The 14,737-nt window shown below is 47.0% G+C and overlaps 1 protein-coding gene across 3 annotated transcripts in view; it reads right to left on the reverse strand.

The window, feature by feature from the left end:
- The window catches only part of PLXNA4 (plexin A4), a 455,447-nt gene that overhangs the window by 415,669 nt on the left and 25,041 nt on the right, over positions 1-14,737 (reverse strand). For all 3 annotated transcript variants that reach the window (XM_056341131.1, XM_056341132.1, XM_056341133.1), the window contains exon 2: positions 10,264-11,527. In XM_056341131.1, coding sequence (XP_056197106.1) covers positions 10,264-11,442 — 1,179 coding nt within the window. In that variant the 5' untranslated portion in view covers positions 11,443-11,527. The remainder of the gene's footprint in view (positions 1-10,263; positions 11,528-14,737) is intronic.

Raw genomic sequence — 14,737 nt, forward strand, 5'->3', positions numbered from 1 at the left:
TATCATTTGGGCTGCAAAATGCCACACGCACCAACAGTGCTATAGAAATTAAACAACAATGCTGCTTTGCATGCAAGCAACACCTTCTCCCAGAGATCCCAGAGCCTCTTAAAAGCATTAATTAAGCCTCACCACAGTCCTGTGAAGGTAAGCTGACTGTTGTAATGAACAACATGTATGTGCTGTTGCTCTTCAGCAGGGGGAAATTGAGTGAGCTTGGCTGGGTACAAGAGGCCCCAGCTTGCTCACCAGATACAAGTCATGCCAAGCTCCAGGGCTGCACATCTGTATCAAGGAGAACCGAATTGTGCCTGGTCCTATCATCTCACAGGAAATGAATTTAAAGAAGCCTCGTTATCAGCTTAAACAACAAACTAAAGCACTCGAGCCCTGAAAAGAAAAATCTCCCACTTGCTGCCTCTATCTGTGCAGATAGATCTCGGTACTTGAGGAATTCAGAGCAATTCAGAGCACTTGTGTCAGTCGAGTATAGTAGATTCACTGAAGCAGTTACACTCAGCCTGCTCCTGTGGCTGACGCAGGGCTGGGGAAGCGGCAGGCTGCAGCCAGCCTCAGAAGCAGGGAGACCACGACAATCCCAGCCCTGTGCTTCTTGGCGCAGGATCCTGACCAATAGCCCCTACCCGCTGGTAAGTGCTGGGTCATTCCCTCATTAGGAGCAGTACGCTTTTATTATTCCCTTCCACACGCTCCCTCACTCTGCCTCTCCCACTCTCTGTGTCTAAATACACGCCTGGCTAATATCGCTTGTTTACAGGATAAATCAGCTGAACAAATCCTATTATATTTTGGAACACTGACAATAATGGGGTAATGACATTGAAACAGGGAAAATACGATGTTGTTCCTACTGATCTAATGTCACCCACATGCTCTATCAGCTATGCCAGCTCCAGTACTGCATGGAAGAATCAGAGGTCTCTCTGTCTTTCTCTGGTGGTACCATTTAGTTGCAAGTGTATCTGGGTGTCTTGCCTTGCCTGTGTTTTAAGTACTACTTTAAATATTTTAGATGTTATTAGAATCTGCACCATAAAGCAGAAAATATTGGGGCTGCAATGTTTACTAGCTCCAAAACTGAAGCAACTGGGTGCTGGTGGCCCAGGGAAGATGTTAAGTCCTACATGTCATGTAGTTTTCTGAAGCAGAAAGATGCAACATGGGTCTGCATTTCAGCAAGCAACAATCATCCACTTCCTTACATCTATCTGTGCAACAAAGCAGAGCTGAAGAGGACAGTTCAGAGGCAGATGTGTGCAGGGCACCGAGGTCCCCCACTTCAGCCTGATCTTGCACATATCTACCCAGCCAGGTCCGTGCTGGCTCTGCAAACACCACATTTTGTCCCAAAGCTGTTGTCACGTTACTCAAAGACTGGGCCAGTGCTAATAAAATGCCTCTCAGGCAAACTTACAGCAGAACCATATCCAACATTAGCACAGCTATGTAGATGCCAGGCTGGCAGAAATATGGTCAGATGAGATTTGGCCAAGTCTCTGTAGTTACAACAGCCTTTCTCATGTCCACCTTCACACCAGTCCTCCAGCATCTGTATTATCCTACCTGGTATAATGGTGACCCATGTTTCCATCCAATTTAGATAAATAAACACGCTTGTTTTGGGGAGAGGAAGGGGGAGGTCTTATGTCCTGACATATAAAATAAATAGACATGCACATTAGATCATTCCCAGATGCTAAACATCTTTGCTGATTCTGAGACAGATCCTGAACTATTTTTCACCCCGACAGCTACACTTGCATCAGGCAAGTGAGAAAGGGTCTGTGCAGGATCTGGCCCAGAAAGCAATGCTGAATCCAGCATACCCTCAACCCCCTCCTCAACAGAACGGTTATTGTACAAACTCCAGTGCCCGCCTGCCCCCAGCCCGGAGGTGCTTTAAATAGCATTGGGCTCATGAAGGGAGCTGGAGTCACTTTGCTTCTGGCTTTCCCAGGACAGCTGGGTTTTGCTTGCTGTTGTTTTTTTGTTTTCTTTTTTTTTAAAAAAAAAAAAAAAACAACAAACAAAACCAACAAAACAAACACAACAAAACCTGTTGCACAATCACTCCCACTGGCCTGCAAGGCAGCCTCCTGGTGAGGCAGTACAAGGTCATGTTTGAGAAGTAGCTGATCTCCCTGCATGGAAGAAAATGCGAGGAGACCATATGGAGCCCTCCAAAAATGCAAGGCTGAGCCACAGGCGACCGCAGGGCTCAGCCACAGAAGAAAACAGCCTGGGTTGCTGGCGGGGGGGGAGCAGCAAAAATCAGTTCCCAGAAACAAATCCGATTATCCATGTGGCAAGCAGCAGAGACAAATGGTACAAGCAGCAATGGAGAAGCTGGCACCTTGCTCACCTGCAGAAGCAGCTACTGGGGCACCACCAGGACCCAGGACTGATGCTGAGCTGCTCAGGCAGAGTCCAGAGATGGGACTGATGATGGGGGAGGGAGCTGCGCCTGAAATATCTCAGACACAACAGCGACTCAGCAGCCTTGGGCCCTGCTCTGTCCTCAATGAACATGTTGTGTGAGTGAGGGAGGTCAACCAGACGCAAGGAGCCAGGAGAGAACAGCACTGTGCACGGGTTTGGCGCCTGGCCACTTAAAGGCACAGGGTTTCCTCTGGCTTTATGCTTGGGAAGTAAATAAATAGTTTTGAGAAGGAGGTTGTTTCCAAAGCATGCTGCTTTTCCCCCCTCCCCCGCCAGGAGAAGCAATGAGGATTTTGGAAGCAGAGGTTGCAGGCTGGGGGTGTGATAAGAAGGTAATTAATTACCACCAGCATTATTTCTGCATGCACACTGATCTGAAAGTATCCTTTCAAGGGCAGGTGTTTAATACAGAGGAACATACTTAATACCTCAAATGCAATCATCCTCTCCATACAATTAGCCCCTGGTTTGCAGCCCTCAAGTGCCAGCTTCAGTTGATGTAGGTGCTTAAGGGGTTTTGTCTTTCTCTCCCCCAGAGCCTCCAAAGCCACTTTTCTTCCTGCCTGGAGTGCAGAGCACTTCACAGAGGCAGGGAAGTGTCCTTATCCCTGCTAGCTGAAAGCAGAGAGGTGGCACATGGGAGGAAGGACTTCCACCGAGGAAAAAGTGAAGATGAACCCATGTGGTGCCTTGAGAAACCCCTGCAAATGAGCTCCCACCAGGTTAGCATGTGCATGCCTACCTGAACAAGCGGTGGGTTTTTGAGGATGTCCACAGGACTGGGATGTTGCCAGCAGCTATACCCAGGCTGAACTAAGAGCTCATGCAGAGACTGGAGAGGTCTGGTAGTGCTCACCCAGCACTGCTCAGCCATAGGCACATATATGGATTGAAAAGCCAGGAGGGTCTCATTACAACAACTCATTAGACCCCAACCATCATGTCCCTAGCACGAACACTAAGCATGCTAATCAATGAATTAGTGCTAATTAGTTAACAAGACTGCTGGTCATCCCACAGAGGAAGGGCTAGGGAGACTTCCCTAATCTAATTACAGAGGTGCCAGGACCTTGCTCAGGATAGTGGAGATTTGAACTCAGCTGTTCTCCATTAGCCTGAGGAGCATGGCCCTAGATATTTCTGGTTACTTCCACCACTGATGACAATCATGAGAAATACCAGCCACATTGCTGGAGAGAGCTCACTGCTCTGCTTTTGTCTGAGCTGCCTCACGTAGCAAGATAATGTGACATTCCTCTCCAACAAAGTATCTTTCACCCCAGAGCACAGCCAGCTTTGCAGCAGAGATGATGGTCAGGCCTGCTGGAGGTAGACAAATGAAAAGCAGGAAGGTGCGTGGGGGAGATTTGCAAGCCACAGAGGTCAGCTGCAGAAACCCTAAGCTGGCACCCTGCCCCTTCCATTAAACCCCCCAGCCACTCCAGCTCCCAGCATCAGCAAGAGGACGCTTGTTGCCTCTTACCAAAGTTGCTGGGCTCAGCAGGTCACTCCAACAACATGCTCCGCACACAAGCACTCCAGCTCCCATCCAACACAAACTGATGTGACCAATTATACAAATACAGATCTGGCAGTAATAATCCTGTTTGCTCTGTCTCCAAGTCTCCAGTGGGCATTCCAGAGAGACATTACTGTATTTCTGAGGCTACTGCCTTTGCACAGACTGCACTGTCTTTTGGTTTTGTTGGGGTTTTTCTTTTTTTTTTTTTCCCCTTGGTTCCTGCTCTTGCTTAAATCTTCAGAGGAAGGAGAAGAAAGCACTACTAAACACTGACCAAGAACTGACCTCAACTGACCACAAGCCCTTTGGATGACAAACATGAGCCTGTGTAATTTGGAGTAAAGACATGTACGCAACACTCTTGTGCCTGGTCTATCCAATAGAGATGAACAAAAAGACCTATTGTGCAAGCACGAGTGGCATTGACATTCACAGAGATTTACTTAGGATAGCCCAACTAGCAAGCAGTGACACTACGAGGTCTAATGAAATCGATAGCTCGTTCCTGTGACTGAGTCATTCCCCTGGGAAAGCAGCAGCCTCACATACCGGCCAGCCCAGCTGGGAGAAACGGGCAGGGGCTGTGTGGGCAAAATGTCAAAGCAGCAGTATCGCATGGACCTGCTTCCACACGTTCCTCTTCCCAAGGTCTAAGCAAAAGTTAACACTCACTTTCACCCCAACCTTTCCTGTTAAGGGAAAACGATGGGGGAAATGACAGATAGAGACCACAACTCCCGTTTTTTAGTTTGTAAAGTGATTTTTTCTTTACTTTGAAATGCTCCTTCTTTCTAAATGACCTTGGTTTTCTGTCCCCCATACCAGAGGAACACAATAGCAAAGATGATATTCACTCTTCCAGCAATAGGTAGGAATGTTGGGTGCAGCACTAAGACCCAGGAGTCCCTGAGCTGCAACTGCACTGCAAGTTATGTTTTATTGTGCCTTAGCCAACCCTCCTGTAAAACAGGGGTAATGCTGCTCCCCATCCTGGTCTCTCAGAGATGCTCTGTTAGACCTGTGCCCCGTTAATACCAATGATGACAAATGCAAGCCCTGGGAGGAAGAGGAAGTCATGAAATAGGCTGTTTATAGGAAAATCTTGGCTACCCCATCACCAACAGTGGCGCTGCCAGGAGTCAAAATGACTGTCCCATACCATATGCAAAGCCCTTCTAAGACCCGAGCTAGAAATGACCCTTCCTAACCCAGCGGCATGGAGCAGAAGAATGCCCATGGATCAGTCCCAAGCACCATTCATCCCAGGGAGAGGTGTTCATGCTGCTAAAGCAAAATGCCTGTGCACCCAGTTGGCATCCAGACATGCTAGACAGCCACCTATGGAAGGACTAATCGGCAATATGCCCTCTACAGCTGCCTCCTGCATTCAGTTAAACCCTGTTGAGTACAGCGCTGCTTGCTTTGGTGGGTGTCAAGCATCTCAAATGGGCAAGGGGGATGCAGGGAAAGTGGGAGGAAGCAGGAGAGCGGAGTCCACTTGTGGAACAGATGGATGGAGGAGATGCAGGACTCTCAGGGATAGGCACCCGTATCTGCAAAGATGTTTTGGGGAGTTACTGACTTAGGCTTGTCCTGAAGCATTAGAAGCACAGGAAGCCTCTATAGCCAACTCACTTGTCAGACAATTACTTGGGTCCCAAACATCCACTTTGCCTGCCCTCTGCTAGCAAAGTGTTGGAAAAATATTGCCTGGCTTTTTACACAAGGTCTTTTGTTGGCTGGTCAGCTTCAAAAACATTTCTTTTCTCCCTTAAGTGACAGCATTGCCATGAAAAACAGGAAGAGACTGAATACAGTAATTTAAACAGTCAAACTCCATTTCCTGCCAAAAGGAAAAGAAAATACCGGCAAAAGGCAGAAGCCGGGCAAGAGTTGGGGACAGACACTTTGATTATCTTGGACAGATTATTTGCACTGTGTATCCGGTAAAAGCTACAGCGATGGAGGTGACACCTTTTCATTTCAGGGACTGGAGTCTGTTAGGCTGCAGAGAGGCAGGTGATGCTGTGAGGCAGATCAGGCTGGTGAGGAGATCAGGAACTGCAATAGCAGCCCTGGGTTCCAAACAGCTCCTAAGCTGACAGCCAGAATCACATGCCAATGACACACTGTTTGGGACATCACCGCAAGCCAAAGCTCCAACAAGGATCCCCATTCCTCTCATCACCCCAGCAGACCCTGCCATCCTCATGCTGCTTTAGAGTCAGTCTCCAATACCCTCCTCTTCTTTATGCATGATTGTATGTCCCGCACCTGCTCGACCACCAAGGTAGAGGGGAAGGCTCTCCTGCCTCCACTACTGAGCATCCCTGTAGCACAATTGTCACTGGGCTCCAAAATACACCTATTGTTTATGCTGTCTCATAGTAATAAAAAAAAAAAATAAATCAACAAGTCTCCCAGTGATCAAGTCCTGTACTATAATGGCCATTTACATCTCCATCCTCCTCCTAAACTACTTTTTTTTTTTTAAAGAAACCCAGTATTTCTCAACTGTATCAACAGTTAATTACGATGTTTATGAAGTATATTTAAACCACAGCCTTCTTTATCCAACATAAATTGTTTTCTGTGTTAAGAAGCCAATTTTTCCCTGCAGAACAGCCCTTCCTTCTGCCAGCAGCCTGCATGCCCATACAGCCGCGCTCCCTCTGCTCCATACATTGATGCGCCACAGAAGCAGTCACATTCTGGGGACACACAATGCTCTTGCTAGAGTACCAAAGGGGATGAAGGTGCTCTCTGTGGCTATATAAGTAGGCATGGCTTCCATATCAGGAGAGGAGATTTAGATTAAACCCGGGGGAAAGCTTCCTAGCAGCAAAGAGAGATCATGTATGGAAAGGAATCTCCACTGCTGGAGGTTAAGAACAGGTGAGACAAACATCTGTCAGAGATGTTATAAGTAGGGCAGAAGGGCAAATCAGATGACCTAATAAGACTCTTTTTCCCAACCTCATTTTTCCTCTCATTATATGAATTTCTAAGCATTTGGGGTCAAGTATACTGTTTTAATACGAGATAGCTTATATTAAAAGCTTATATAAAAAATAGCTTATAATTAATAGCTTATATTAAATTCTTTTCCTCTTATTATATGAATTTCTAAGCATTTGGGGTCAAGTATACTGTTTTAATATAAGCTATTATCTTGTATTTGCAGAGAGGAAAACTAGAGAGTTATTATCTGGAACTGTTCATCATCTGCGTGAGCACTGCCAACTTGCAAATCAACTGCCCAGACATAAAAATCCATCACTTTTCGTGATTTATGCTGAAGATTTATGGGAGGACTGCTACAATGCAAGGACAGGGGAGGAAGGAACATTAAGGATCCTCCACTCATCTGTGGACTTTTATATTTCTCATTCTGGAAATTCTTCTATCGCACTGCTAACCACTGCAACATGCACACACGGTGGGCACGAGAGCAGCACAGGCTCATTGCACAGTTGTAGCTCTATCCCTTGCCTTCACATTGGGTTTGCAAACCAGACCAAGGTGAGTCTTCTGGACATCCAGCCCTGTAGGACATCTGAAGACCAAACATCTCCTGCTGCATGTTGACCATGAGACACAGTGCATCCAGCCCAGCTTGCTGTCAGGTCCTACACAACCTCAACTTTCCCCAGCTCCAGCTGCACCAACAAAGTTGCCTGACCAGAGAAGCTGCAGACTCTGCACTGTACTGCTCCAGCCAAGCACACTGTTCCCTCACATGCCCGTAACTATTTGTGTGCATATTGCAGGTTAGGAGAGCTGTGCTGGGAGTGGTCCCCAAGAGACTTCTCTTGCCCTGAAGCAGCCTTGAGCAAGCATTACACCAAAACAGGAGCAGAAGCATCCTAACATGTGCATCTCTGAGTCAGTTATCACCCTATTAGAAAAATACTTGTTATTAGAAGCCAGACCTGACCATGCACCAAAAGGTGAGGACAGTGTGGTGAGCCCAGCTCCATAATTCATGGTCCCACAGTTAATAACACACAGAAGGGCTGGAATATGGCTTCTAATAGTGTTTCTCTGAGGTACTTGGTGAGGATTTCGCACAGTTCAGCGCCAGGCACATCAGCTTTATCTGTTCACATGCAGGATTTCAGCTGCTGACGGCAGGGCAGCAGAGCTGAAGTTCCTGTCCAGCCTTGATCGCATGCAGGTTAAGCCTCTATTTGCACCACCAGAGAAATATTTGACATCCACACAAAACCAGGGAAAGTCTCACTGATGGATTTGCAATTGCTTTTAGAGCTGCTTCAAATGTGTGCTAAAAGGCAGAGCAGCGGTGCTGGTGGATGGCTGGCCAGCAGGACATCAGCAAAGGAGACAAGGTCCTCACAGACATATATCCAGGCTCCAAAATACTTCACCAACCATCACATATTTTCCAAGCTTAGCAGCTGGACTCTGCAACCCTTACAGCAGCCAAGTCACTAATACCTCTTCCTCAGGCAGCACAGCTGATCTCAGACAGGGCTTGCCAGCAGCTCTAAGCAGACTCATTTAAGGAAAGGACAGCTCACTTGGTTACACTTTTCAGACCCCTGTTTTTCCTTCAAGGATCTCCAAGCTCTTTTTCCAGCTGGGAAGTATTAGCATCTCTAATCCACTATGAAGAAATGCAGTCACAAATGTGCTTTAACAGTTTCTCCCACTGTCACCTAGTTCCTTGTCCTTTCCCCAATCTCTGCATTACTGGCCCTCCAAATTCAGACTGGTATGTCAGTCTTCTTAGACCAGGACTCACCCCAAGGGACACAAGAAATCTGCTGGCTTTTTTGCTCCTGTGTAAAACCACAGATGCCAGGTGAATGAGAGATTTCAAACCTCCCGATTTGAGAGGTCCAGTATTGCAAACATTACTATGGAGCACAAGCAGAGCAGATTTGCAAATGCATAGAGAGGCTTAACAGCCCAGGAAAAACTCCAGTGGGAAGCTCCCAGCTTAAATCTAAAGGCAGCTCTTTGAATGTGCGGAGGCCTTGAGGCTAAACAAAAAAAAAAAATATCAAAGCCAGATTTGGGCACAGACTTTCTCTCTGTGCAATGCTCCATAGGGAGCTTTGCAGGTCCAGGCAGAAGGGATCCCAACTAAAATGAAGGACTTGTCCCTCCACACGTTCATCTTGGGACTGTAAGAGCAGTGCAAGGTCAAGCAACAAGTGCTGAGGGCACTGGTGTAAAGAGAAATTATGGCAGAGTAAGGTAGGACCAGTCTCACTGCAATGAGGTTTCCATCTGTGTTCCTCTTGGTCTGTCCTTGTCCTGCAAAGGAACAACAGCAGGGATCTCCCAGCAAAGGAGGCTTGAGTACAAAGGAAAGCTGGAGCAATCCCATATCCCAGGCCCTGACTGCCTTGAGATTATGAGGCAGGAAAGCGCTCTGGTGTTTCTCCATATTCCCTTTGCTCAGACTTGAACTTGCCTCTCACTTGAAAGAGCTAATTAAGGGAGGAAATCAAAGCCCAGAGAAGCAGCTATTACAGCAGCCTGGGTGTGGTGCCGGCTGTAATGCCGACTTCTGTGCATGGCATCAAAGCCAGCTGTGTGCTGGCAGGGCTGATGCACAGTTCTGCAATGACACTTAATAAACCAACAGAACAAACTAAGACCATGCCTTAAGACCATTCGTAGGTCAGGTAGACCAGACTCTTCCCCAGTCCTGCCCTTAAAACTTGCAGCATTTAACCCTTGATCTGCAGCCAGGCCTTAATTTTGCAGTGCAAAAGCAACACAGAGCTGGCTGGAAACTGAAAGCTGAAGGACTGTGGTAGTTAACGACCAGTGCTTCTCAGCCCTTGAAGAAACCAAGCCCTGGCTTCACCAAGTTCCGTGAACAAAATCTGCTCCAACACCAGCCCAGGAAAATAAAGTTACACCAGCAGACACAGAAAACAGCACAAGCCATTGACATTATTAGGTCCTGGTTTGATTTCTACATTTGAGCCAAAACTGCTCAAGGAAATGCAATTTCACCCCTTATGAATTGCACAGCAAAGTAACTGCAACAGGCAAATTCCTCCTAAGGATTTACAGGCCCCTTGGCTTAGTTCATCAGCAAACATCGCATAAGGAAATCGATACCTCCCTCATGGATACCTGTCCATGAGAAATCTGAGGTACAAACTGGTTAATTTAGGTGGTATGGTAAGCTGGAGGCAGAGCCAGGACTGAGAGGAGGCAGTCTCAGTTCCTTAGTCCCTGCTCTAAGATCTGTGAGCACACGAGGAGATTAAGGTTGGGGGCTTAGGGGCTTCACTTACCGCACTGCTACAGGGAATGTCCTTAACTTTGAGCCAGGCCAGATCTAACGTTCCCTCCCCCCTGTAGCAGGACTGCAGTCTGTCCTTGATGCGATCGTTGATCTTTTTCAGGACAAAGATGCAAAGAGCAGACTCATCCAAGGACTTCATCTTCCTTTTCTGCCCCTTGGAGAAGACTGTGAAGAGGATATCATCCTCAGGGACAACACCCAAAGACCTGGCTAAGATGGCTCCAGCCTTAGACAAGTAGGCTGCCTGGAGCAACCGGTACTCCACCCCGTTCTTCTCACAGCCAATGGGTACCTCAACATAGGAGTTAAAGGCTGTGTCCTCCTTACAAAGCCGGACCAGCTTGGAGGTATAAACCTGCTCCTTTGTGGTGGAGCCAGGTGGTGAGATCATCTCAGGCTGCAGAGTCAGGAAATAGACAAAGTTACCACTGCTGAAGCCATAGATGTAGTAGATATCAAAGTCAGGGATGATGGTAAACGTGTCTGAGGGGATCTTGATCATAGAGGCCACGAACTCGTCATGAAAGACATACGCAAACATCCCATCTGCCTCGGAGTTCTTGGTGAGCTTTCTGCTGGAAATAGTGGGGAAATACTCAGGTTTGCCATCCACAGCAGTGGCAATGAACAACTTGTCATCCATGTTGCTGTAAGAAACAATGACTCCAAAAACAGAGCCACTCTCATTCACTCCAGAGAGATAATGCTCCTTCTTGTGGAAGGGCTCTCCCAGCTTGAAGAGGTCATCCAGCCTCAAAAGCTTACAGATGCCCTGGTAAAGACTCCCACATGCTATCAATCGATTCTCCTTGTAGTCTATGAGGAGCATTTTGTTTATGTTGTTAGTGGGTGTCAAAGGCTCATTGCAGGTTTGGACTATCCTGGGAGGATAACACTTGGGATTATCATCATCAGGACCAGTCTGGTGGGTCACCAGGACCTTCAGGTCACCGGAGAGTTTGTAGATCCTGTTGACAGCTCCCAAGTAAATGTGCCCAGTTCTTTCGTCAACCACCAAGTGATTGAAGTTCCCCTCTGCTTGGTCTCCAGTGAAAGTGATGAAGGGCCTCTTTGGATGGAGTGGCTGCTGCCTACCAAGAGGTGACACTGTAGTAGATAGCAGAAGGTGAGAAACCAGGCAAGTCCATTTCCACATGGCCAGTGACATGATTACAAAGGTTTGTATTCCCAAGGGAACGAGGATTAAGAGCTGTAAGAGTCTTCAAAGCACCAATTCCCTGGCAGATTTTGTCCTACAAGCAAAGAGAAAAGAAAACAAAAATACATTACTACGGAGTATTCCTTCCTCCTCCCTCCTTCACAACCATGCCATCCTCAGAGCATATTTAATTGCTAATCCTCCCTTTCTTGTCTCTGAGCTCTCTACTTAAAACCAGCACAAAGGAACCCCTCCTGAAAGAAAAGTTGCTGGTAGAAAGAGCAGAAATCACATTGCAGAATAATAAATCAGCACCCTTTCACTCTCCATTACACACACATGTGCCCCATGGTGCAGCACAAAAATTCACTGGAAGCCAGAGCAGTACAGAAGGCTGACGGTAGAAACATCAAGCAGTATTGCCGTTTGCACTGCCAGCTTTGACTCAACTGTGTATTTGCTATCTAAGATGGCAGGACTGGAGAAGGATTATTATCCCACTCTTCTGGATGAGGGGCTGAAGCCTAGAGAAGGTCAGGGACCTGCCTACAGGGACAGGTCCAGATGGATGCTGAGCTCTTTTGCAACCCTTGAAGCTTGCCAGGAAGAAGCCAGCTCTGGTCTGACATTAACATCCGTTCAGGGAGCCCTTGGTCCAGGACAGGCCTGTTTGAAGAAGATCTCTGTGGCTTCCAGATCAAAGCTGTCTCATGCCAGCCCAGCGTGGAGTACAGACGTAGAAGCTGCGGTGTGCCAGCCTTCACAGCCACATCTATACAGGGCATGCAGCCAAGCACAGAGTAAGCTGAGCATCAGGTCTTCTCCCTCCCCTGGGCTCTCATAACAAGACTGCTTTCCACCCACCACACAGTCAAGAAAACATTCTCTGAAAGAAAGGCACAGCTCCCCAGTCATCTCAGATGACTGAGGGGAAAGGGTGTGCCTAACTACTAGTAGTAATAAAGTCTAAAGGAACATGAAGTAGGAAAACTAATGACCCAGGGACCAGCCTTTTGACTTTCTAAAGAGAGGGGAAGAGGGCTTCCTTGCATCACTCAGTCTTTTAAAATCTCTCAGGTTTTAACCAGGGTGATGGGAGCAGTATGGGGTTCAAACAGCTTCTGTAATTTCATGACCACATCACTAAACCTCATCCTCGTTCCATGGACATGCATTTGCCTACTCAACACATCCATCTTCTCCCTGTTCCTTTGCTTTTTCATGGCTGCTTCTGTACCAAGAACAGCTTTGGTCCTTTATGGCCCCACAGAGCACATGGGAGATTGAGTCGTATCAACTCAGGTCTCACAAGCCAAGCTCCTTGACAAGTGCTGACTGCACAACCTTTGTTGCTGGTGGCCAGGCTGAGCTACATGAGTCTTTCCTCCCTCCATCCTTCTTTAACATCCAGATCAGAATTTCACAAAACTGTTCTTGATTTTAAGGACACAAGCCAAACCCCAGTACTCTTGCAGCCCAGTGTCCTATCACCTGTCTCAGAGTGACTTTGCTGAAATCAGAGGTGTAACTAGCTGAGCAAAGGTGACAGTCAGCCCTGCACAAGTAGGAGGCAAGGAAAAATAAATAAAAAAAAATATCACTTTTTATAGATCCCAGCAGGAAGGAAGATGTAGCAGTGACACAGGTCTGGATTTGCAGCTTTTTCAAATCTGTGTAATCCTGCTAACACCAGTGGAACTGAAAAATTTACTTAAAGAAATAATTAAGAGAATAAATCCTGTCTTCTTTTGACCTGTAGACTGATTAGATCTGATAGTGGAAAGGGTAAGTCTGGGCTTGTAGAGCATCCACCACTTTTGTGCCACCCCAAATATTTCAGGATCCTCACAGTAGCCAGAATTTCAAAGCTGTTGTATGATCACCTTCACCTCCCACTGCCCTCCCTACTGCAGCAGCCACAAGCATTAGATAGATGACGGACAAAGGTCATTTCACATTTACTTTAGGTGTGTTTACCTAGTTCTCCTTTGCCTTTCTGGTCAAGCAAATATTTAATAAAACCAAGCTTATACTGCAGAGTTTGCAAGACTGTCTCGCGAGCAGAGGAGGATTCACTCTGCAGGGATACACAGGCTGGCCATGCAGGCTTTTAATAACCTTTATTATGATAGATAGAGCAGCGATGGGATGAGCTTTTCCCACACAACCATTCCTCTTTCTGGAGGGGCCACCCTTGAGAGACCAAAAGAAGAGGGAAGCTGTCCAAGTCCTCTGTTCAGAAACATCACATGGCAACCCTGAACATTGGCTCCTGTCACTTAGGAGTTATGATCCATATTTCTAACACACTGACTTGATTGGGTACTAGACAGATCTAGGAAGAAATTATTCTTTTCAAGTACTAAAAAGATACCTGTTTTACCCCTGTATCTCACTCCTCTTAGCCTTGCAGAGCCAGCATAGCTGTAGGACAGGGAAATGGGAACTGCCATGACCCAGAGACAGAAGAGGTAACAAACAACCCCTCTTCTGCAAGAGAGCCCTCTGCCTAAATGTCATCACAACACCCAAGAGCAGAGTTGCACTAAAATAAGTGGCCAACACGGCGTAAGAGGAGATACACTCCAGGTGTGGAGTCTGAGGCCCAAACAGGTGAGAATTGTGATTGACTTTGAGGTGCAACTGTCACTCATAGAGGAAGAAGAAGGTGAGAGGAACATTCCTCCAGGCAAAGACAGCAAATTTGGTCTGGAAACCAGAGAGACCTTAGTGAGAAACTCAAGGAAGGCTGGGTGAGGAATCCCTTTTGCAGCAGATAAGGGTGCTTCAAAAATAGTGAACTTCAGGGGTTAAGATGTTCACCTGCAGAGGAAAGAGCATCAACAGTCTGCCAGCACTGACAGCCACCAGGTAAGCACAGAAACAGCCTTTTGGGACAAAGCAGGGAAAGCAGGAGCCTGGGGCTATCTTGCCTTCTTCCATCAGCCATCTGAGTGACCCTAGGAGCAGGATTTTTCTCTTTACATTGTTGGCGCTCATGCCTTCTCTCCCATCTGCTCATGTTGGTTGCCCTGTACCCTCTGTCCTGGAGTCTCAGTCAGTACTTGAGCCTCTAATGGCTATAATTTATAATTTAGCTTAATTAATAACAGCAGAAAGCAGAGACAGGGAGGACTGGTTGTTTAGCCTGCAGAATAGAGCAGGGTTTGTACTACTCCTTGGTGCATCCTCTAAGGGGTAAGGGGGTTATGCACATCTTTTTATTACCCATGTCTGGAGAGCAAAAATCATAGCAGCTGGGAAGACATAATACAGCACCATGGACATACCCAGTCTCTTAGGC

Source organism: Falco biarmicus, chromosome 5 (genome assembly GCF_023638135.1).
Source record: "Falco biarmicus isolate bFalBia1 chromosome 5, bFalBia1.pri, whole genome shotgun sequence".
Lineage (NCBI taxonomy): Eukaryota > Metazoa > Chordata > Aves > Falconiformes > Falconidae > Falco > Falco biarmicus.